The sequence below is a fragment of the Muntiacus reevesi genome, chromosome 6 (genome assembly GCF_963930625.1).
Source record: "Muntiacus reevesi chromosome 6, mMunRee1.1, whole genome shotgun sequence".
Lineage (NCBI taxonomy): Eukaryota > Metazoa > Chordata > Mammalia > Artiodactyla > Cervidae > Muntiacus > Muntiacus reevesi.
In genome coordinates, this window is record NC_089254.1 from 30,956,707 (window position 1) to 30,982,341 (window position 25,635).

Consider the following 25,635-nt stretch of genomic DNA (forward strand, 5'->3'; position numbering starts at 1 on the left):
TGATTATACGGACCTTTGTCGACAAAGTGATGTGTCTGCTTTTTAATACGCTGCCTAGGTTTGTCATAGCTTTTCTTTCAAGGAGCAAGTGTCTTTAATTTCATGGTTGCAGTGACTGTCCACAGTGATTCAGGAGCCCAAGAAAATAAAGTCTGTCACTGTTTCCATTGTTTCTCCATCTATTTGCCATGAAGTGATGGGACCAGATGCCATGAGGTTAGTTTTTTGAAAATGTTGAGTTTTAGGCCAGCTTTTTCGCTCTCCTCTTTCACCTTCATCAAGAGACTCTTTAGTTCCTCTGTGGTTTCTGCCATTAGGGTGGTGTCATCTACATATCTGAAGTTATTGATATTTCCCCTGGCAGTCTTGATTCCAGCCTGTGATTCATCTAGCCTGGCATTTCACATAATGTACTCTGCATATAAGTTAAACAAGCAGGGTACAATATACAGCCTTGAAGCACTTCTTCCCCAATTTGGAACCAACCTGTTGTTTCATGTCTGGTTCTAGCTGTTTCTTCTTCCTGCATACAGGTTTCTCAGGAGGCAGGTCAGGTGGTCTGGTATTCCCATCTCTTTAAGAATTTTCCAGTTTGTTGTGATCCACACAGTCAAAGGCTTTGGCATAGTCAATAAAGCAGATGTTTTTCTGGAATTCTCTTGCTTTTTCTGTGATTCCGTGGATGTTGGCAATTGAATCTCTGGTTCCTCTGCCTTTTCTAAATCTGGCATGTACATCTGAAAGTTCTTGGTTCATGTAATGTTGTAGCCTAGCTTAAAGGATTTGAGCATTACCTTGGTAACATGTGAAATGAGCACAACTGTATGGTAGTTTGAACATTCTTTGGCATTGCCCTTCTTTGGGATTGGAATAAAAACTGACCTTTTCCAGTCCTATAGCCACTGCTGAGTTTCTCAAATTTGCTTCTGTATTGAGTACAGCACTTTCACAGCGTCATCTTGTAGGATTTCAAATATCTCAGCTGGAATTATATTACCTCCACTAGCTTTGTTTGTAGCAATACTTCCTAAGGCCCACTGGACTTCATATTCCAAAATGTCTGGCTCTAGGTGAGTAATCACACCATTGTGGTTATCTGGGTCATGAAGATCTTTTTTGTATAGTTCTTCTTCTGTGCATTCTTGCCACCTCTTAATATCTTCTGCTAGGTCCATACCATTTCTGTCCTTTATTGTGCCCATCTTTGAATGAAATGTTCCCTTGGTATCTCTAATTTTCCTGAAGAGATCTCTAGTTTTTCCCATTCTGTTGTTTTCCTCTGGTTCTTTGCAGTGTTCACTTAGGGAGGCTTTCTTATCTCTCCTTGCTATTCTTTGAAAGTCTGCATTCAGATGGGTGTATCTTTCCCTTTATCCTTTGCCTTTAGCTTCTCTTCTTTTCTGAGCTGTTTATAAGGCCTCCTCAGATGACCATTTTGCCTCGTTGCATTTCTTCTTCTTGGGGATGGTTTTTGTCACCACCTCCTGTACAGTGCCAGGAACCTCCATCCATAGTTCTTCAGGCACTGTCTATTAGATCTAATCCTTTGAATCTATGTGTCACTTCCACTGTATAGTCATAAGGGATTATATTAATAGAAGGTGCCCCGGTGATACAGGAACTTTATTTGCTTATTGTCAAGTTCAAAGCAGGAGAGATTAACAGGACAAGTGTATTCTAAACCCCTTCAACATAGGGGAGAATATATTTCTATAACTAGCATATACCAAAATACAAAAGGTAATTGTGAAGGTAAGAAACACTAGAAATGTAGCACTCTTGACCTGGGTGGACCAAAGAATCCCAAACTCTAGCTGACCAGCTCTCTTAATAAGCCTTGGGAGTAGGCCCTACACAGCAAGATTTTGCCCAGCAGAGACAGGTTAATATTTATTCTGTAAAAAACTGGTATTGAGTATCAAAACACCACAGAACAATCGCGTTCTAAATCCTGTTTTCATATCTTTGTTTTGCTCAGGCTTCAAACAGAGTCCATCCCCAGGCAAGGATACTGGAGTGTGTTGCCATTTCCTTCTCCAGGGGATTTTCCGAACCCTGGGATCGAACTCAGGTCTCCCTCATTGCACGCAGACTCTTTACCATCTGAGCCACCATCGAAGCCTCCATTTATTAATACTTGTGGGGGAAAAAGATCCACTACTTGTCTGGAAAAGTCTGCAGGCAGAGGTTACACCTGTCTTTATTCACTGTAGTGCAGAGCAAAGTACTTAATGTACTCAGTGAATCACATCTGGCAAGTGTCAGGATTGAAGGGTTGAGCAGATGCCTCAGGTGGCAGGGTTCCTGGGCCTTTGATCTGCAGCTCGCAGTGACTGCTAGCGTGTATAGCACTCTTGGCCAGCCTTGAAACTTGGGGACACGTGTCAGAACCTGAGCACCAAGCTTACGTCTTAAACAGTGTGTGACTCAGTAGGCTAGAGACCAAAACTAAGATCTTCATTTTTGACTTCTATTTAAGAAACCAGATTCATTCTGCTTACACTTTTAGGGTTATGTGAACATTTTAAATAGTGGAAGACAGGATGTCCTGTGGTGCAATGAACGATTCAGTCCAGAGACATTCTCTAAATTGATTGATTGAATCAGGATTGCCTGTGTCTTCATATCACTGTACAACTGAGATTCGCATTGTAGAAACTTGCTGCCACAAGAGATGTGAATTAGTCACCCTAACCTGAGGCCTGTAAGATGTAGACATTTCCTTTCTTTCCTTAGTCTATGACTAATTGAGTTTATTTTCCAGGGCCTATTCATAGCCTGTCAATGAAATAGAATATTTGAATTGAAGTTTGTGACTATAATCTTTACATCTCAGCCATATTTGCAGCTATTCTTTCTACAGTATACCCGGGATCTTCCCTGGGAGTCCAGTGGTTACCACTCTTTTTCACTGCAGAGGGCGTGGGTTTGATCCCTGGTCAGGGAATGAAGATCCTGCAGGCCCACCAGTGCAGCCAAAAATAAAAAGTATAATATGCAGGAATTTGGGGACATAGGATTTCTGTACATCAGCTTATTTAGATGTCAGGCTAGAATTAGCTTCCTGAGAAAAATAACTTCATATCAACAGGTACCTATTTTGCTTGCTTCTAAACTTATCCATCTTCCCTATCTGCCAATGTGGGCCAATTACTTGTAAGCACTGAAACTGGGTCCTTAGTTACTTTTGTTGTTTTTCTTGCAGATATTTCCATGGGATTTTCTTAGTATCCCAGCTGATTTCAGTTTGAAGATAGCCTTCTTCCCCTTTAGTTAGTTTCTGGCCTTAAAGTATGAGCTCTCTACTGTAGTTGAGTTCTTCCTTCTTCCTGCGTATCTTGTGTGAATTTTCTTTTTATCTGTTTTTAAGAGGTGTTCTTTTTTTAAAAATTCTTATTTAAGGCTGTATTAGGCTTTCCTAATTTGTGATTGCTTACCCTAGGTATTCCTTCTATCAATATGAATGTAACATATTATAACTTCTGAATATACTAGTCACATCAACCACTTGTATATCCATGCATCCCTGCAGCTGATAAATTTTTATTTAGCACCTATACTGTGATAGAACTGTGAGTGTAGCCCTTAATACATTTTTATGATTTATGTCCCTGTTGTGCCTAGTTTTTCCTGGTCTCATCTTCTTACTTTTTTCTTGTTCAGAAGTTTACCTTGTCAGTGCTTTGTCCTAGATGGTGGTTAGCCAGATTTTCTACTGAAAGGGGCAGAGGCAGAGAGAGAGGGTGTTAATCACAGATAGACCAGAGTTATCAAATACTGGAACTTTACAGTAAGCTACAGTATTGCAAAGAGGCCATTTTTATGCTCATTTTGTCTTACTGAGTAATAAATCTACCTCCTCTTTTAACTACCAACCCACTTTTCCTATCCATAGTTCTTTACTGTGATGGCCCCAAACGTGGAAGTGAAACAAATTGAAGGGGCCCTGTAAACACTCCAGGCTTTTGAGACCGCAGAAAAGCTGTACCTTGGGAGTTAGGGAAATTCAGATGAAAACCAGCACCCCCAAAACCTAAAAGTGGTGCCCGTAAGTGGTACAAAGTGGTTTTCAAATACACTCTGTCTACCAGAAGAAAAGTAAATCTACTCTAGAGAAAGGTAGCATTAGAATTGCTGCAAATTTTCTTCTACAATGTGTAACATTTAATAAAAAATCACCAAGCTTATCAGGAAACAAGGTTAAATGAACAAAACTAAGAAATGTAAAAAGTAAAATTGAAACAGACCTATGGGAGATGCCGATAATGGACTTTTAAGTAATTATAATATGAAGAAAATTTAAAGATTAATACTAGAGAACTGGAGTATATAAGAAAATCAAAATAGGAAACTACAAAATATTCATTCTTAATGAACTTGTACAATAATCGATCATTTGCTAAGTTGTAATGCACATCAATGAATTTCAAAGGATTCAAATATAAACAAATAGAATAATAATGTTCTCTAACTGCAGTAGAGTCCATAACAGAGTTAACTAGGCTTATATAAGTTGAAGTTGAGAAAAATTTCTAAATAACTCCCAAATGAAAGAAGAAATTACACTTGAAATTAAAACATACTTAGCAATGATAATGAAAATATATAAAAATTGTACTTAAAGGAGAATAGATAAGTTTAAGTAGGCATTTATGTATTTTAAGAAAAAGGCAGAAAATTGGTTATCAAAGCTTTCATCTCAAGAAACTTTTAAAAAAAGTAATAAACCCAAAGTAGAAGGAAAGACGTAATGAAGAATAAAAATTCAATTAAACTGAAACAGTTGTACACTAGAAGAAAATCAACAGAACCAAGAGTTGGTGTTTTTAAAAAGATTAATATAACTGATAAGTTTCTAGCAAGGCTGCTAGAAGGACAAAAAAGAGAGGTTATAAATTACCCATATCTGTAATGTTGTGATAAACCCCATAGACTCTACAAACATTAAAAATCCTAAGAGAAGGTATGAATAACTTCACACCTGTAAATTAAAAAATTTAAATGAAATGGGCAAATTCTTTGAAAAATGCCACTTATAAAACTAACACCAAAAGAAGGAAAACTTCTAAATATTCTGATGTCTACTAAAGAAACTGACTCTCTGGTTTCAACTCTTCCCCTTGCAGCCCATTTTTAAATGGACTTATCTTTTTCTTATAGATTTGTAAGAATTCTTTGCATTTTACAGATGGGAGTCTTTTGTCAGTTACATATAATGCAGATGCTTTTGTCCACTCTGTGATTTGTCTTTTTACTCTCTTAAATAGTTGCGGTCCACCCCCTGAAATAAGAGGGAAGGTAGAGTGTATGGATATTAATTCTATCAGGTTGGTCAGTTTGGTGGTGAGATGAGTCCCCTGTCTTCTAGTTGTGTCTGTTTTTTGTTTCCTCATATAGTAAAGTGGGGACAGTATTGTAACTGACACAGTTCTCAGGAGGATTAAATATTTTAATGTGTCTAATGCAGAGGCAAGCATTTATTAATTACATTCTTAAGGAGTGTTGATTACTTTTATTTTTTTTTTTTTTCCAAAAACCATTAGTGGCAAACAGGCTAATATTTGTGTCTCCCAAACAATAACAACAGCCTACAGTGGTTCACCATTACCTAACTGATGCAGTCTAAAATCTTACTTTTCAGCTTTTCCCTGTTGATGATTCCAACAAGCTTTAAATATTCTGTTGCTTTTGTTGAAAGAAGAGAAGCCGTTAAAAATCCGCACCATTTCTTATGACAGTATAACAGAATTGCACAAACACCGAAAGATAGGACTAGGTGCAACCCAGTTTTGTATGGCTTGAAATGAATAAATCAGGAAGCAAGGCTTTCCCCCACATTTCTTATCTAACAATAGCACACTTTCTCTGGAGAGCAACTTTCCCTGCTTCTGTGTGAGAATGTAGCTTTTTGATTCAAGCCTCTACTGCTAGTCTGTCTTCGAGATGAAATCTTAAGAAACTTGGGACTAAGGGCTGCTGTGTGCCCCTTCCCTTCCTCTGTTCCAATCAGCTACAGCTAATTGTAGGTTCCCCTAGGCTTACTCAGCAGAAGCAGTTGACTGAGCAAGCTAAGGGATTTTGAGGTTGGTGGGCAAATTGACTGGCGTGCTAACCAGGCCCATGTTCCAAACAGTACAGCCGTTTCTAGCCTGCCAGGTTTTACCACTGTCTGGATTAACTTGTTTTCAGTCCTTCCTGTCCAACAGTTTGAGGAAATCACTAGAACTGTAGACATTTCTGTAAGTGTAGGCATTTCAATGCTTTTTTTCTATACTGGTAGTTGACCATCATATATATATATATTGGTTAGTGTCATCTTTATTCTTAGCTACTATTACAGTGGTTTGATTTTTCATATAGTCAGTCTTCATAGATTTTCTGGAGAGGTGTGAAAGGGTTGAGTGAAGTGAACATAATAGAATTATAAAATTCTCACTAACAAGTATTCTTTCATTCTAAACAAAAAGTCCAGAATAAATGCTTTGGCTTATAAAAAGAACTTTACTGACTAGTCCCAACTACTGAATGCTGTTACCTCTTTTCAAAAGTAAGATTATTCATATTTTGTTAGAATTGTGTGTTTCTGTGATTTTATTCTAGGATATGCTTCTGGGATATTTTTTGTTGTATGTTTGCTTTTTCTGGTTTAAATTTCTGGTAATATTTTTTAGAATGCTCTGGAGGCACCAAATTCAGTGACTTATGATTTGCATAAATGATAAATAATGAAATTTGGTTCACTGTTTGTTGTGTAAACTTCCCTCTGGAAAGACTAAACAAGTGGTGTGAAGATTATTTTTATTAATGAGAATGGACTCTTTCCTCTTGTTTTATAAGGGGAGTCATTTCAATTAATGTGTTGATTTGGGCACTGAAGTAAAGAGATGAGCCTTGTGATTTCCTTATATGATTCACAAGAAGTCTCTAACCACCCCCCCCCCCCAAAAAAAGAAGTCTCTAACCCAAGTAACTCAATTTTGATGGTCTGTCCCTTCAAAAGCTAGAAAGTTAATCAGACATGCTCTACCCTACACCTTTAGAGAAACAAAGTATATACTATATATAATTAAAATTTACCTCATCTACTTAAATATTTTTTAGTCTTTATCAAATACACATTTTGAGTGAGTTATTCTTTGTGTGTTAAAATGGTTATATTTTTGATGACATAGTGAACACAATATTTTTTAATTTCTAATTTTTTCTTTACGTTTGATTCTTTCTTCTTCCTTTTAGGGTAGAGCCTGGATCAGAGTAGCACTCATGGAAAAACATTTGTCTGAATACATCTCTACAGCTCTGAGAGACTTCAAAACAACCAGGTTTAAAAGTCCTTTTAATTTTCAAATATATATTAAGAGAGTCACCTGAAGACTTAGAAGTAAGAACAGAATAAAGACTCATTTGTTTTTCAAGTCCTCACCTATTTTATTTCCCCTTTTTATACTTCTCAGATAAATCCACTGTCTTCTTAGGAAAATACTGTTTTTTCAACTAAACATACTTCTACCTTGTTTTATCTTTTCAGGCCTCACATTATGCCTGGAGTATCTTTTTTCTGAAAAGTTTTGATTCTTCCTTTTTCAGCACTTGAAATTTCATTCTCACCACAGACTGTTCCTATTCCATTCTTCCTCTTTCCACACTGCAACATTTATCTTATTCACTTCTTTAATTCTTATATAATTAATGATTGCTCAGTTGTGTTTTTGGGGCAGTTTATACCAATGCTCTCCTTAGGTTGTATAGATTAATGAGATGGTACATTGTGCAAAACAGGACTTTATTAACTTTTTATGATGATTCTTCCTGGAGAAGGGAAAGGCTACTCACTCCAGTATTCTGGCCTGGAGAGTTCCATGGACTGTAAAGTCCATGGGGTCACAAAGAGTCAGACATGACTGAGTGATTTTCACTTTATGATGATAGAGAAAAGATTCATATAAGGACAATAGGCATGCCCACTCAGCTCTGCTCTGCTAATCTATATTTAAGGCTTTTGTTAAAGCAGTCACTTTTTTTTCCATTTCAAAAGTATTTGTAAATGAAAACATTAAATAATTTCAGTATCCTACATATGTACTGTTCAGTATAGTAGCCACTACCACATGCCACTGAGTAAATTAAAATAGAAATTAAATTACCAATTCAGTTCTTCAGTTGCTTTATCACACTTTAAGTGTTCACTGGCCCCGTTGGTTAATGGCTGCCAAATTGGACAGCACAGATGCAGAACAGTGCTTCGTGGCACGAGGTTCTATCAGACAGCACTGACTTCAACACTTTTAAATTACCATACGTATGTCTACCTTGTTAATCATATTTCTGAAGGAAGAGAGTGACGTGAGCCAGTTCTGACAGAGAAAATTAGGCATATATATACAGAAGTCATACATCTAAAATCTTGAAATTTCCATGTCCTGATGGCATGTTTGATGTTTTGGATTTTGAGAAAATCTGGGTCTTTAATGTGACACATTGTTTTAGCTGACTAGCTGGTATAGATGACAGTGTCTTTGCTTAGGTGTTACCAACATCTGTTGGATCATTGAAAAAGCAAGAGAGTTCCAGAAAAACGTCTATTTCTGCTTTATTGACTATGCCAAAGCCTTTGACTGTGTGAATCACAACAAACTGGAAAATTCTTCAAGAGATGGGAATACCAGACCTCCTGACCTGCCTCTTGAGAAATCTGTATGAAGGTCAACAAGCAACAGTTAGAACTGGACATGGAACAACAGAGTGGTTCCAAATCGGGAAAGGAGTACGTAAAGGCTGTATATTGTCACCCTGCTTATTTAACTTAAATGCAGAGTACTTCATGGAAAATGCTGGGCTGGATGAAACACAAGCTGGAATCAAGATTGCTGGGAGAAATATCAATAACCTCAGATATGCAGGTGACACCACCCTTATGGCAGAAAGTAAAGAAGAACTAAGGAGCCTCTTGATGAAAGTGAAAGAGGAGAGTGAAAAAGTTGGCTTCAAGCTCAACATTCAGAAAACTAGATCATGGCATCTGGTCCCATCACTTCATGGCAAATAGATGGGAAAACAGTGGAAACAGTGTGAGACTTTATTTTGGCGGGCTCCAAAATCACTGCAGGTGGTGACTGCAGCCATGAAATTAAAAGATGCGTGCTCCTTGGAAGCAAAGTTATGACCAGCCTAGACAGCATATTAAAAAGCAGAGATACTTCTTTGCCAACAAAGGTCCATCTAGTCAAGACTATGGTTTTCCCAGTAGTCATATATGGATGTGAGTATTGGACTCTAAAGAAAGCTGAGTGCTGAAGAATTGATGTTTTTGAACTGTAGTGTTGGAGAAGACTGTTGAGAGTCCCTTGGATAGCAAGGAGATGTAACTTGTCAATCCTAAAGGAAATCAGTCCTGAATATTCATTAGAAGGACTGATGTTGAAGCTGAAACTCCAGTAGTTTGGTCACCTGATGTGAAGAACTGATTGATTTGAAAAGACCCTGATGCTGGGAAAGATTGAGGGCAACAGGAGAAGGGGACAACAGAGGATGAGGTTGGATGGCATCGCCAACTTGATGGATATGAGTTTGAGTAAACTCTGGGAGTTGGTGATGGACAGGGAGGCCTGTCGTGCTGCAGTTCATTGGGTCGCAAAGAGTTGGACATGACTAAGCGACTGAACTGAACTGATGTTCTTAGGTAATAAAATAATAAATGTTTTACTTGGAAGATACGAAGAAAATATTATCACGACTTTAAATTTGACCAGGTTATAAAGACTTTTAACTCCAAGAAGTATTTGCATAAAGTAAATATGACGTGTGCTTATTGGATCATTTTCAAGCAATATGGTACTCTTGGGATATTTCTAAAGATGGACAGTGAGATGATGAGAAACTCTTAGACACTTGAAGTAAACTTTACACAATGAACATTTGTTTCTTTTATCATCACTAGTAAATACATTTAATTATGAAAGATAGTAAATTTTCAAGATACTGAGGCTTTAAAAAAATAATTAGAACCCCATAGATCAAACCTAGAAATCCTATGACAAAACTAAGTTTATATCATAATTATCTGCTATACAATAACAAGACAGTCTTTTCTAAATAGAAATTAAAGCATTAATAATCTAAGTTGTTAGTCTCATTTCTTAGTTTATACAGTTGGGTGGTGTAGAAATAGTACTTGAATAGACTATTTTTAGAGTGAGTAGTTTAAAATTTTTAAGGGAAATGCTTTTTGCCTTATGTTTAGGTATTAGCTGTTCTTTTTGGGAGAAAAAGGAAGTGATTCAGCTCTAAAAAGTTCATGAAGTACAAATATTCTTGTAATGATATATAAACATATTATTCACATAGAAACATGGCTTAGTGTATGTTTATACACACAGAGAAATATATCATTCTTCTATATACACATCACACAGTATTTAGATGTGACTATAATGGGTCTGCAATTATCAAAAACTGATGTAAGGAGTTATTTCAAAATTCCCATCCTAAAAGTTAACTTTAAAATGCAGTTGCAAAAAAACAGTCTTTTTAAAAACTATTTACACTGGTTTTTTTTTAAACCAAAATCAAGCCAGAGAAAATTCTTAATTATAAATCCATTTGATGGTGAACCCCTAGTGAAAACATATGTACTTGGAAGGTTAGGTTTGTAAAATTACAAGCGTACTTTTGGAAAGAATAATTACACCGTACCTTTTGTCTGAGTGCTCCCTAACATAAGTGCTTGTAGAACAAGGAGAAATGATCTTTAATTCTTTAGGAATCTCAAGAGTGTCTGAATCAAGTGATTTCTTCTTGTTCTACTCTTCACAGATAAAGAGTAATGAGGTCCTTTAAAATGGTGATACAAGTGTTTACTGGGAACATAATGAGGAGCTACATGGGCTAAGGCAGGCAAGCTTGAAAGTACTAATTAGTGATAATCTAAGGATAAGATTGGGAGGAGGAACTGTGGGGAGCAGAACTACAGTAGGTCTTCTGAAATGCAGGACGATGGTTCCAAAGTATTAGAGAAATTCATGTGATCTTTTTGCCTCAGTGGAGGGTATCTTGGTAAGCAATTGAAAAAACCCTTGAAGAGTTTCATAGTTTAGGAATTGGGGTGTTATTGGGAAATAGCCAGTGATGGGAAGTCGACAGACTCAAGAAGATAATCAAAGCTAATACAAAAAAAGAAGAGGTGGGGAAGGCCTAGAGATAGAGAAGTAAAGTAGAAACTGAATAGTTTGCTCAAAGGTTTCATTTCTCTTCACCCACAGCCTGAAAATAATTAGAAAAGTTAAGCTAAAGAATACAAATGTGACATTTAAAACAAAATAAAAAATATTCTGGTAAGAATGTGAAGTAATAACTGTGGAAAATATAGAGATAAAATTACTTTATTAAGTCCTGTTTATTACTTTGCAAGTGCACCACAATGCTTCATTTATAATGAAAGTGATGTTCAATAGTAATATTAACCTTCTCATTATTATAGTAGGAGTAAGAGAAGGAGTAAAGTATAAAAACTTCAAAAATTACTCAGCTGTCACAAAGCGGAAAAAAAAAGAGAGTTGGCTAAACACTTTTTTTAACTATAGAAAGGTAGATAAGATAGTGATAATTTACCAAATCTTTCAAGAAATAAGAAAGACCTTAGGAATTTTAATCTGTTTAAAAGTTTTACATTATTAAGATGAAAAAAAATCATTAAAAGGTGCTTGTGGACTGCTGCCACAGCTTTTTGTTTTGTCTATAAAATATTTTGGCTTATTAGATACCCAAAAGCTCTCTTTTAATAAATTTTGTTTCAAAGATGTGTTCATTTTAAATTTGCCCTCAAGAAATAATTCCACGTATTCCTGGAAAGAAGAAAAAGCTTCAGGGTATATTTGGTATTAGTCTATAGTAAAGACAAGACTACAATAAGAATCTTCCTGGTCATTCATACAGACTTGTGACCTGAGACTAAAAACAATTCTAACTGCCATTTTTCTTTTCTTTTTTCTAACTGCCACTTTAAAATTTAGAGAGAACTAGATGTTTCCATTAAGCTACTAGTACAAGGCCTCCTTTCATTAGAAAATTGAACTTGCCGTAAATTAAAGCTGTCATTCCTGTCGCCAAACACACCTTACCCACATTCTCTTTGTTTTTGTTTTTTTTTGTTGTTGTTGCAATGGAATGTCTCTCCTGCCAGTCTTTCTTCTAGGTCCTGCCCCGAATTCACCTTTTCCTTTAGTTATCATCACCTCTCTCACTCCTGGTCCTCCATCTCTTGCCATTTCTGAATCATTCCCACCCATGCAGAAGTGTGTACTGGTATCCCCTATCTTAAAAGGAAAAACTTTCTCCCTAGAACCAGTATTTCTCTCTCATATGGCTCATTTCCATGTTCTGCTTCATCACCAAACTTCTCACACATCTTTATACACACGGTTGTCATCTCCTTACCTCGGAGTCACTCTTCATTCTTCTCTAGCCTCTGCCTCTACCACTCCACCAAAGATGATTTTTATTTTTTTTTAGCAATGAAATGTTTTTTTAATTAAGAAATATACTTTTTTTTTTTTTTTTTTTACTTTCAAAGATGATTTTTAAAAGAATATCAATAATCCATAAGCCACCCAAATGTCATGAAGATTTCTCTGTCCCCATTGTACTCCATAGTCCGGCTAAAAGAGTTGAAAACTTCTTTATTGAAAAACCTCTGTTTTTTACTTACATAACACTCTCTGGCTTTTCTGTCTCCCCACTTGCTGTTTCTCAGGCTTCTTTTACAGCTTCTTCGTGTTCAGTATTCTCTGCGCCCAGTCTTCTGTTCTCTGCTGTTCTTTCTCTCCTCACAACTGCACCTGTCTCTGGAGATTTTTTAGAATTTATTTATTTTTAATTGAAGGATAATTGCTTCACTGTATTGTGTGGGTTTCTGCAATACATCAGTATGAATCAGCCGTAGGTACACATAATGTCCCCTCTCTCCTGAACCTCCCTTCCACCACCCACCCCATCCCACCCCTCTAGGTTGTCATAGAGCCCCACTTTGAGTTCCCTGAGTCATTCAGCAAGTTCCCACTCTCTGTTTTACGTACGGTAGTGTATATGTTTCCGTACGAGAGCTTCCTGTGTGGCTCAGATGGTAAAGCATCTGTCTGCAATGCAGGAGACCCGGGTTTGATCCCTGGGTCGGGAAGATCCCCCGGAGAAGGAAATGGCAGCCCAGTCCAATATTCTTGTCTGGAAAATCCCATGGACCGAGGAGCCTGGAGGGCTACAGTCCATGGCGTCTCAAAGAGTCGGACATGACTGAGCGACTTCACTTCACTTCACTTCATGTTTCCGTACTACTCTGTCCATTCATCCCACCCCCCTTTCCCCCGACCCCACGTCCGTAAGGCTGTTCTCTATGTCTGCATCTCCATTGCTGCCCTACAAATAGGTTCATCAGTACCATCCTTCTAGATTCCATATATATGTGTTAATATACGGTATTTATTTTCTCTTTCTGACTTACTTGACTCTGTTTAATAGGCTCTAGGTTCATCCACCTCATTAGAACTGACTCAAATGCATTCCTTTTTATGACTGAGTAATATTCCATTGTATATATGTACCACAGCTTCTTTATCTGTTCTTCTGTTGATGGACATCTGGGTTGCTCGCATGTACTAACTTTTATAAATAGTGCTGCAGTGAACACTGGGGTACAGGTATGTGTCTTTTCCAGTTACGGTTTCCTCAGGGTATATGCCCAGTGGTGGGGTTGCTGGGTCATATGGTAGTTTTATTCCTAGTTTTTTTAAGGAATCTCCGTACTTCTTCCATAGTGGCTGTATCAATTTACGTTCCCACCAACAATGCAAGAGGGTTTTTTCCTTTTCTCCACCCCCTCTCCAGCATTTGTTGTTTGTAGATTTTTTTTTTTTTTTTTTTTTTTTTAATGGTGGCCATTCTGACCAGTGTGAGGTGATATCTCATTGTATCTCTGGAGCTTTAAATACCACCTGGGTGGTCATGACACCACATTTAAATCTCTAACTTGTTCAGATTTCTTGATTCTTCTCCCCTCTAACCCTGTTCACCCCATTCTTTGAAAGTTGTTTCATTGCCTTACCTAAATGGCCAATGAAGTCAAAATCTAAATTCATATTTGATTCCTTTTTCTCCTTCACTCTTTGCAGCCATTCCATTAGCAAGTCTTTTTGATCCTATTTCCAGAGTCTATTTCGAATCTATCCGTTTGCCTTTGTCATTGTGGCTGTAGCAGTAATGCATACCTCTCCCATCTCTTGCCTACATCCTCCCCTGTTAGCCTCCCAACGGAGATTCCAGTTTGCCCCCTGCCAGTAGCCACCCAGCTTCCAGCCAGTCTTCTTAAAAAGCATTGTAAAAGGGATCCTGTCAATTCCCACTTTAAATGCTTTCTCATTACTTTAGCCAGCAGGCTCTGCAAACACATTTCCTAGAGTCAGATCCTGGTTTCACCACTTTCTAGCTGTGGGATCTTGGGTAAATTTTATACTCCCTCTGTGTCATAATAATTGTTGGTGAAGTTAAGCAAGATAATTCATGTAAAGCACTTACAACTGTGCCTGGCGTTCAGTACACGTTCCCAATTATTATTAATGTTATATGGCCTCCAAAGCCCTGTTTTCAGACTTCTTTGGGCCTAAGGTCCCAGAATAAACACTTACTCGAGAATATCTTTCCCAATGCCCTTCTTCAAAGTTGGATTTACCTTTACTTTTTCTCCACCTCAACAACCTAGTTCCTTATTTTATACTGCTTGCCATCTCTGATTGTCTCTTTCTTCTGTTTATTGCCTGTCCTCTCCCCTAGACAATAAGTTTCATAAAGTGGGATCATGTTTACCTTCTTTATCATTTTATCTCTAGTATATAACACAGTTCTTGCTACATGATGTATTTGTTGATAAAATAGAGAATTTCACATTCTTAGCAAGACTGTTTGGAGATTGATTTTTTTGGCAATCTTTTCATTCTGATTCACCTTGTCTTTGAATAGAACAGAACATTTTTTGTAATGCTGTAATTTGTTTTGTATGTCATGAGGGAGAATCTTATCTTCCCCCACTTCAAGCTTCTTAAAGACTAAACCGGGGAAGAGAACAAGATATTGGTAATGGAATTTCTTTGGCTTATAAAATAAGCTTTCTCATATTTGAGTATTGCACTTTTAGTGTGTAGAATAACTTGTGACTCTCAGAAATTTTGAAGCATGATATTGTTCAGTATCAATATCATCTATTCTGGTGGTTCACTTCCCATCCAAAGGATATTTGTTATTGAAGTACCTGAAAGGTTTTAAAATAGTCCTTCCGAATAAGCACTAAAGATGGCATTGTAGATGTATTTCAATTGGAATTAAATTATATGTGTTGAGAAAAAGATTATTATTATTTGAGTGTTATTTTAAGTACCTTTCTAGTGTCTAATATTTTTGTAGTCAACATACAAATAATTGGGAAGAGTACACCTGATACAAAGTGGGGACTTTTCTTCCAGATCACGGTAATATCAAAGAGTTGCTGACAATTTTCCTTTGTTTCTAAAATGCAAAACTTCTTTAAAGATACAGTCTAATATATAACTCTTTAAATAGAAGTTTTAAATTTATTTTTCATCTTGCTACTTTCAATATTTATAATCCATTTTTGCAAGCCAATATGCTGTTTTGGTTTAGATCCTTCTCATAAAAATATTTTCCTTAGGACAAAAAATATTTTCAACAAAAGGGAATTTTTTTTAGTGTACACCTTAGTATCATTAGTCATCTTAGCCTTTACTCTTGGCTCATTGGTTACATAATCTTGGTTATATAAAAATGTTCCAATTTTTCTGTGAGGTAAAATGAAGAGATTGAAAGTTTACAGTCTATTGAAGTCTTTGAAAGTATTGATAACAAGAGTCAGATTTTCAGTCAGAATTATTGATATATTGGCTTGATTAAGGGAATAAAACAGTTTTTTGTGATAGCGTCTGCCTCTTTAATACACATGAATGACTTGTATCTTTGATTAAATGATAGTATATAAAATGTCAAGTGACATAAAAATAGCGTATTATAAATGAAACCTAAATGTTGATAGATTTCTTTAAGTGCATTTACTTAATTTATTTTCTTAGTCAGATTTAATAATGAAAAAGTTCAGCATACAATGGACAGTTCTCTAAACTAGCCTTTCCTCTTCTGTTTGTCCTCCTCTCCCCTCTGTTACAGTAAAGGCATACTAAATCAGGCCTATGCAATATTATGTTTCAGATATGACTTTAAGTGGAATTAACTGATTTCACATCTAGTGTAAAAACTTATATGACAGTGACAGTTGCTCAGTCATGTCCGACTCTTTGCAACCCCATGGACTGTAGTTCAGGGAATTCTCCTGGCCAGAACACTAGAGTGGGTAGCCTTTCCCTTCTCCACAGGATCTTCCCAACCCTGGGACTGAACCCAGATCTCCTGCATTGCAGGCAGATTCTTTACCAGCTGAGCCACAAGGGAAGCCCAAGAAAATGAGAGTGGGTAGCCTATCCCTTCTCCAGCAGATCTTCCTGACCCAGGAATCGAACTGAGGTCTCCTGCATTGCAGGTGGATTCTTACCAACTGATCTATCAGGGAAGCCCCTAGGTTAGCTTAAAACATCAATAGTAAAACAAAGGCCAGAAGAACTCAGTAAAACAAAATGGTATATAAAACATAGGGTATATAAATTACCTTTAAGCTTGCTTAAAATTTTTCTAAAACCATTTAGTTTTTGTTTTAGGTATTTTTCATTAGTTCCTAGTATAATATTACCATTAGAAAGCAAGCAAAAATAGTTTTGATCTGATTCTTAGAATGTACTTTTAAACATGATGAGCTCAAGGTGGCAAATAAAAATACACCTGTTCTCATATAGGGAAATACTGGGAATTATGGATGATTGCCGATGTCAAACGCCAGAATAAATGCATGTGGCAGTGGTGGTCTAGAACCATTGGAATCATAGTTCTTCAAGGAGTTGATCAAATATTCTGTCAGCCAATTTAGCCATTGAGGCAGTGACAAAATCTCAGATGTTTAGTTTTGTCTAAATATCTTTACCATTTTGTGGAACACCTCAGTTGAATATGTAGGAATTTCTTCCATTTATTTTACTGATCTTTGTTAGGCTGAAACTTTTAGTTTTTCTCCTTTTATGTAAATGGTAACTATTCATTTACATTTTCAAGAAATGTAAATTTACATATTTCCAAGAAAGAGCATCTAATCCGAGCTAGTCTTCCCACCGTTTGTTTGTAGCCTTACATCTGTCAGAGGGTAAATAGTTGTATTTTCCTTTGTACTTTTTATTCATGTAAAATTTCTTACAGGCCGTAACAGAGGTTAAATTCTCTTTAAATATTTTTATTTTACAGGAAGTATCATGGTTCAGTAGAAAAGATGTAGAACTTAAGTAAAAATTGGTTTTCTCCTTGATAAGTTTATCAACATAATCTTGGGCAAACTGTTTAAACCTGTTTCTCTTCTTGATAATGAAATTGAAACGAATGACAATTGCTTCTGCATTTATTTCATCAGCTTTGCAAGTATCAAATAATATGATTATAAAAGTATTTGGTAAACTGTGGACTATTCAAAATTCATGATGGTAACATAAGAATATAAACTTTATATGCAGTCTTTATAAGCTCTGCTGCTGCTGCTAAGTCGCTTGTCATGTCCGATTCTGTGTGACCCCATAGATGGCAGCCCACCAGGCTCCTCTGTCCATGGGATTTTCCAGGCAAGAGTACTGGAGTGGGTTGCCATTGCCTTCTCTGCTTTATAAGCTCAAGAATATGGAAAAGAGCAAGACAATAGCAATTTTGTTATCCCTGTTACTGAACATAAACAAGTTTTTGATACTGTTTGAAAAATGAATTCAATAATCTTAGATTCTTCTGTGGAAAAATACCTTAAGCCCATATTAAATGATATTTTTTCAAAATATTTATTTTAAATATTTTAAAATAAAACTTTAATATTACAAAAATTAGCATGAACCAAAACAGAAGGCTATACAAGAATTAACAGAGATAGATTCATATTCACATTTTGTCAGAGATACAGTGAACACTTTCTTTTTTGTATGCGGCCACCTAGGTAGCCCATCTGCCCTATTAGTATTGTAATGTTAAAGGTTAGCATAAATTAATATTAATCACATCTTCCTAGTTTTTAATTTGATTAATAACCCTTGGAATTACAGAAAAGCAATGTATGTTTGTGTTTGTTCTCTGTATATTAATAGAAAAATAATCTACATAGTTTTGAAAGGAGACCAGTTTAAATGACTGTGTTTACCACCTTTCAGTTTACACATGTATTGCTTCAATCTTGGAAAAATGCTAGACAGTATAGACCTACTAAATGAGTCACTTTGAAGATTCTTTTTAAGAGAGATGTAAGCACTTAAAATGATTTTTTCCTTGTTACAATGGCAGCTTTTTTATTCTAAGTATCTGCAAGATTTAAGTGATCCAAGTATGTTCTTGTTTTGACAAATTAAATAAATTTTAGTTCTTTCTACTCTAGCTTGGGCTCTAAATGATTCCTGTAGCTGAAGCTTCAGTCTGCTTTTAATATATATTCACCCATTTAATTTTTTAGGAGATTTTATGAAGATGGAGCAATTGTCTTGGGTGAGGAAGCAAATATGCTTGCTGGCATGCTCCTTGGACTCAATGCTATTGATTTCAGGTACTTCATCTAACTGTATGTATTCTGATTTAAAATTATTCTACCTCAAAATAGTTTCTGCTTATGATTCTTTTCTTTCAGTTTTCTAAGTAAAGCATGCAGCTGGATATTGGTTTGATTTGTGTTGTTCCCTTTATAATGAGATCAGTTTTATAAATAGGTTTGCTCTAAAAAAAGAGGCTGTCTTAAACTTAAGGTATTAACTAACAAAACTTGTTTGCTCTCTGGCTTGGGAAAAAGAAAGCTTGGACCACATCCCCCCGACCAAAAAAATCGTGTATTCTGGTAGCTCTGAAGGAAGGCTTTAGATCTTATCTCTTAGTATTTTTCAACTACTGTTTTAAAATGAAAAAGAAATATACTAATGTTGATTCATAGCCAGAAAGATTTTCATTTTCTCATGTGGTGAGATAAAGAGGATCTTGACAGGCTGTTTTAGATACTTTATGTTTCTTGTTTTGTTTCTGGAGTATTAATATTTTTGTTAGTATTTGCTTTTATTATCAACAATTGAGTTGATTCCAGACTAAGATTACAAGTACTAAAAACGGACATTCTAAGTTCTTTGTAGGTTGTTTGGAGCATTCTTTTGCATTTCATTTATTGATCTAAGATTTTACATTGTACTAAAAGTAAAAGGTTTGTCTATAATAAGAATTCAAACCTGAGAATTAAGGATTATATTTTTCATTGAAATATATCATTTAAAAATCCACTGTTAACAAATAAGCATAAAACTTAAAAATCTGCTTTTAGGTCTTGAACTAAAAAATATTGCTCTCGAAAAAGAGACTGTCTTAAACTTAAATTAACTGAGGAAGGGTTAAGTCAATCAATTCCTTAAGTTCCTCAGTTTCACTCAAGTTACTTTTTTCTAGTAAGTCACTTCTTTTTCAAAATACTTTTCTCTTTGTAAGTATAACTTTCCTCTATTTGAAATTTGATAAAGTGGGATTTGATTAATTAACTTAATTGTTTGGGATGAATGTGGTGAATGCAGCATGAAGGCTGTCTTCATGATTTCTCTAAGGGTGTTGACTTTTTACTGTATGCTGCTGGCTCTATCTAAATCCTTTACAGTTTATCTTTTGGTTGAAAACAAAACTGGGATAATAATATAAACTCTAAGTTTGTTGTAACCTATTGATATTGTGTAGAAAGCAAATGTCTTAATGATACATTGGCAATGTTTTTGTAAATGAACGAAAGCCCATATAAAATGTGGCCACTTTGATTCTCTCCTTATTCAAGTCTGGAAAAATACATCCTGCACCTTTGATATTAATGTATTAGAATAAGTATTTTAGCAGGAAAACTTCCCAGAGGAACCAAAAGGTAGTAGTTCATATATGATTTTTCTAAACAGTCAGACCTTTTTAGGAAATATTCAGTGTCACCTGAGAATTTGTATGTAACTGAGAACAACTCTTCATTTGAAACTACTCCAGTGACATCTTGGAGTCTAATAAAGACCAAGATAAAATGAACTATGTAAATAGTATTTGTACAGATTTCTCAGTAAACTTTACTTTTGCATGATGTATGTATGTAATAGTGTTATTAATTTTTGTAAGCCCTTGATATTGAAGGTAGAATTATTTTTATTGAGGTGATTGTAACAAGTCACATTTAAATTACAAATAAAAAATTCATCTGCAGTTTGATGAAACAAATGTCTCTAACAAGACTTGTTTATAACACTGTGATTTAAATTTTTATGTATTAATATATTTATTGTCTGTTGTCTTAGCTTCTGCCTAAAGGGAGAAAGATTGGATGGCAACCTTCCTGCTGTAATAGACTATATACCATATTTGAGGTTTACCCAAAGGTATTTGATATTTTGAAATCTTAATTTATAGTTGAATGTCTTATATAATATATTCATCTGACTAAAATTACCTTTTATAGAACATTTATTTCAGTACCAGAAATCATTCAAAAATATAAACTCCAGTTGTATTTTTAGTATATATATAAATATATAGTTTTTATATAATTATAACCATGGCATAAATATAGTCTTTAAAAACAGCATCTATTTCTACTTCTGTAGTTAATATAATAGTGTTAATAGCTCTATACTAGTTCATTGAGATTTCAAAACTATAATTCATTATTTAGATCGGTTTTCATGTTACCTCCATTATAATGAAAATAATAATGAACATTTTTGTGTAAATAATTTTATTTTGTTTCTTTTGTTAATTTCCAGAGTTATTTAGTTAACTACAATGAAAAATTTTGTGACTCTTAAAGTCTGTTCTTAGTGTTGTATCAATTTATCCTAATACCAACATTGTATGAGAGTTAGAGGTTTACCACAATCTCATCAGCATTAAAAATTAATCAGATGAAATCTAAAATTTTTCTTAAGATCTGCTTGCATAACTTATTTCCTGAATAATTATATATTTCTGAAATGTTATGATAGGCCAAAACTGTAAGGGAGAGAGAGTGAGTAATATATGTCTGTAAGTAATAGATGTATGTGTATACACAGAAGATGCATTTATTGAGTGCGTAAGGCAGGAAAGGCAGAGGAACCAGAGATCAAAATGCCAGCATCTGCTGCATCATCGAAAAAGCAAGAGTTCCAGAAAAACATCTATTTCTGCTTTATTGACTATGCCAAAGCCTTTGACTGTGTGGATCAAAATAAACTGGAAAATTCTGAAAGAGATGGGAATACCAGACCACCTGATCCACCTCGTGAGAAATCTGTATGCAGGTTAGGAAGCAACAGTTAGAACTGGACATGGAACAACAGACTGGTTCCACATCGGGAAAGGAGTATGTCAAGGCTGTATATTGTCACGCTGCTTATTAACGTATATGCAGAGTACATCATGAGAAATGCTGGGCTGGATGAAGCATTAAGCTGGAATCAAGATTGCTGGGAGAAATATTAATAACCTCAGATATGCAGATGACACCACCCTTATGGCAGAAAGTGAAGAAGAACTAAGGAGCCTCTTGATGAAAGTGAAAGAGGAGAGTGAAAAAGTTGGCTTAAAGCTCAACACTCAGAAAACTAAGATCATGGCATCTGATCCCATCACTTCATGGCAAATAGATGGAGAAACAGTGGAAACAGTGGCAGACTTTATTTTATTGGGGCTCCAAAATCACTGCAGATGGTGACTGCAGCCATAAAATTAAAAGACGCTTACTCCTTGGAAGAAAAGTTATCACCAACCTAGACAGCATATTAAAAAGCAGAGTCGTTACTTTGCCAACAAAGGTCTGTCTAGTCAAGGCTATGTTTTTCCAGTGGTCGCGTATGGATGTGACAGTTGGACCATAAAGAAAGTTGACCACCGAAGAATCGATGCTTTTGAACTGTGGTGTTGGAGACGACTAATGAGAGTCCCTTGGACTGCAGAGGTCCAACCAGTCCCTGCTAAAGGAGATCAGTCCTGAATATTCATGGAAGGACTGATGTTGAAGCTGAAACTCCAATACTTTGGCCAACTGATGCGAAGAGCTGACTCCCATTTGAAAAGACACTGATGCTGAGAAAGATTGAAGGCAGGCGGAGAAGGGGATGACAGAGGATGAGATGGTTGGATGGCATCACCGACTGAATGGACATGAGTTTGAGTAATCTCCAGGAGTTGGTGATGGATAGGGAGGCCTGGTGTGCTGCAGTCCATGGGGTCCCAAACAGTCAGACATGACTGAGCAACTGAACTGAACTGAAGGTAGGAAAAAAACTTTGCTAGGTTTCTTCTTAGATATCAAGAGTATAGGAACTCTGTAAACTTCTATAAAGGAACACAATCCCTGTACCGAAAATAATCACTGTCTAGTAGAAGTCTAGTAAGAGAAGATTTCAGAGCTAGGAGTGTGAAGATTTTTTAGATGATGAAGGAGAAGGAGGAATAGAGTATTATGGTACAAAGATTTTTCACTTAAGTTAGGATCCCTTGGGAAATGGGTAATTTTATTACATTAGATCTAGAAAAGAAACACACCAAAATGTTTTGAACAGGCATGAAATTAACACTGTTTGGAGATTTACTGGATTATAGGACACTTTGTGGAGATAACTAACAGTTCAAAATAATACTAGTAAATATGAATAATACTATTTATTGCATGTTTATCAGGCATTGTGTTAAGTGCTTTACTTCTGTTAACTCATTAATCTCCTCAAAAATCAGTGAGGTCGGCACTGCTATCCTTATTTTTAAGTGAAAAACTGAAACACAGAGAGGTTAAGTAGCTTGTCCATAGACACACAGCAGATTTGTGCCGAGTGGGCCACAGATCTGAAATTAGAGAGCAAAATGACAGTTGGAGATAGGAGTTTGGTCATCAGCATGCAGATAGAAAGGCAGTTTTTAGTGATTTAGGAAATGATTTAAAATATAAAGATAATCATAAATGCAAATTTTCCTCTCTTCTTAAATGAGAGAATGTAGTGATTATTACAGTGCTTTTAAAAAGTTACAATCATGGAACCTTCTCCCCTGGTACCCTCAGAATGAATTTAATGATCTGCATTCTGTGTCTTCAGCTGCTTAGTCACCTTTTGTCCAGTTTTTTTTTTTTTTTTTTTTTTTTTCAATTTCCTCATTCTGTGCGGTAATCCAAACATATGTTTATTCCTTTGTAGTCATTATAGAGGATTCCTGCCATCTTGTTATATAAAGGATACAAGAACAAGAAGAGAAATATCAATTCAACCTAGTCATAACCCAGCTAGCATTACTGACCATGGAGGTGTTCTTTTTAGAAAGATTTAAACTATCCTAATAGTCATAAAGAACCAATATTTAAAAAATTGAATGACTTCCACTAATATGTACCTGTATTAGACATATGTTTAAAAATTCTATTTGATGCCTAATTATAAGAGTCTCAGTTCAGTTCAGTCTCTCAGTCATGTCCGACTCTTTGACCCCATGGACTGCAGCACGCCAGGCTTCCCTGTCCATCACAAACTCCTGGTGTTTACTCAAACTCATGTCCATTGAGTTGATGTTGCCCTCTAACCTCCACCCTCTGTTGTCCCCTTCTCCTCCCACTTTCAATCTTTGCTAGCATAAAGGTCTTTTCAAGTGAGTGAGTTCTTCACATCAGGTGGCCAAGGATTGGAGTTTCAGCTTCAACATCAGTCCTTCCATTGAATATTCAGGACTGATTTCCTTTAGGATGGTCTGGTTGGATCTCCTTGCAGTCCAAGGGACTCTCAAGCATCTTCTCCAGCACCACAGTTCAAAGGTATCAATTCTTCAGCACTCAGCTTTCTTTATAGTCCAACTCTCACATCCAGACTTGACTACTAGAAAAACCATAGCTTTGACTAGATGGACCTTTGTTGGCAAAGTAACGATTCTGCTTTTTAATATGCTGTCTAGGTTGGTGATAACTTTTCTTCCAAGGAGTAAGTGTCTTTTAATTTCATGGCTGCAGTCACCATCTGCAATGATTTTGGAGCCCCCACCCCGCAAAAAGTCTGCCACTGTTTCCACTGTTTCTCCATCTATTTGCCATGAAGTGATGGAACCGGATGCCATAATCTTAGTTTTCTGAATGTTGAGCTTTAAGCTAACTTTTTCACTCTCCTCTTTCACTTTCATCAAGAGGCTCCTTAGTTCTTCTTCACTTTCTGCCATAAGGGTGGTGTCATCTGCCTATCTGAGGTTATTGATATTTCTCCCAGCAATCTTGATTCCAGCTTAATGCTTCATCCAGCCCAGCATTTCTCATGATGTACTCTGCATATAAGTTAAATAAGCAGGGTGACAATATACAGCCTTGACGTACTCCTTTCCCAATGTGGAACTCCTTTCCCAATGTTCCATGTCCAGTTCTAACTGTTGCTTCTTGACCTGCATGCAGATTTCTCAGGAGGCAAGTCAGGTGGTCTGGTATTCCCATCCCTTTAAGAACTTTCCACAGTTTGTTGTGATCCACACAGTCAAAGGCTTTGGCATAGTCAGTAAAGCAGAAGTAGATATTTTTCTGGAATTTCCTTGCTTTTTTGATGATCCAGTGGATGTTGGCAATTTGATCTCTGGTTCCTCTGCCTTTTCTAAATCCAGCTTTAACACCTGCAAGTTCATGGTTCATGCATTGTTGAAGCCTGGCTTGGAGAATTTTGAGCATTACTTTGCTAGCGTTTGAGAGGAGTCCAATTGTGTGTTAGTTTGAGCATTCTTTGGCATTGCCTTTCTTTGGGTTGGAATGAAAACTGACCTTTTCCAGTTCTGTGGCCACTCCTAAGTTTTCCAAATTTGCTGGCATATTGAGTGCAGCACTTTCACAGCATCATCTTTTAGGATTTGAACTAGCTCAACTGGAATTCCATCACCTCCACTAACTTTGTTCATAATGATGCTTCCTAAGGCGCCCTTGACTTCACATTCCAGGATGACTAGCTCTAGATGAGTGATCACACCATTGTGATTATCTGGGTCGTGAAGATCTTTTTTGTATAGTTCTTCTGTGTATTCTTGCCACCTCTTCTTAATATCTTCTGCTTCCGTTAGGTCCATACCATTTCTGTCCTTTATCGAGCCCATCTTTGCATGAACTGTTCCTTTGATATCTCTAATTTTGTTGAAGAGATCTCTAGTCTTTCCCATTCTATTGTTTTCCTCTGTTTCTTTGCAGTATTCACTTAGGAAGGCTTTATCTCTCCTTGCTATTCTTTGAAACTCTGCCTTCAAATGGGTATATCTTTCATTTTCTCCTTTGCCTTTCACTTCTCTTCTTTTCTCAGCTATTTGTAAGACCTCCTAAGACAACCATTTTGCCTTCTTGCTTTTCTTTTTCTTGGGGATGGTCTTAATTACTGCCTCCTGTTCAGTGTCACAAACCTCTGTCCATAGTTCTTCAGGCACTCTGTCTATCATATCTAATCCCTTGAATCTATTTCTCACTTCCACTGTATAATTGTAAGA

At 36.2% G+C, this 25,635-nt stretch overlaps 1 protein-coding gene across 8 annotated transcripts in view; it reads left to right on the plus strand.

Annotated features, from left to right (window-relative positions):
- RUNDC3B (RUN domain containing 3B) overlaps positions 1 to 25,635 on the plus strand; it is a 154,864-nt gene that overhangs the window by 64,750 nt on the left and 64,479 nt on the right. For 7 of the 8 annotated variants that reach the window (XM_065939652.1, XM_065939650.1, XM_065939648.1 and 4 more), the window contains 3 exons: positions 7,237 to 7,322; positions 18,632 to 18,721; positions 20,472 to 20,552. In XM_065939652.1, the coding sequence (XP_065795724.1) occupies positions 7,237 to 7,322; positions 18,632 to 18,721; positions 20,472 to 20,552 (257 nt within the window). The remainder of the gene's footprint in view (positions 1 to 7,236; positions 7,323 to 18,631; positions 18,722 to 20,471; positions 20,553 to 25,635) is intronic. The other variant, XM_065939653.1, reaches the window with a different exon arrangement.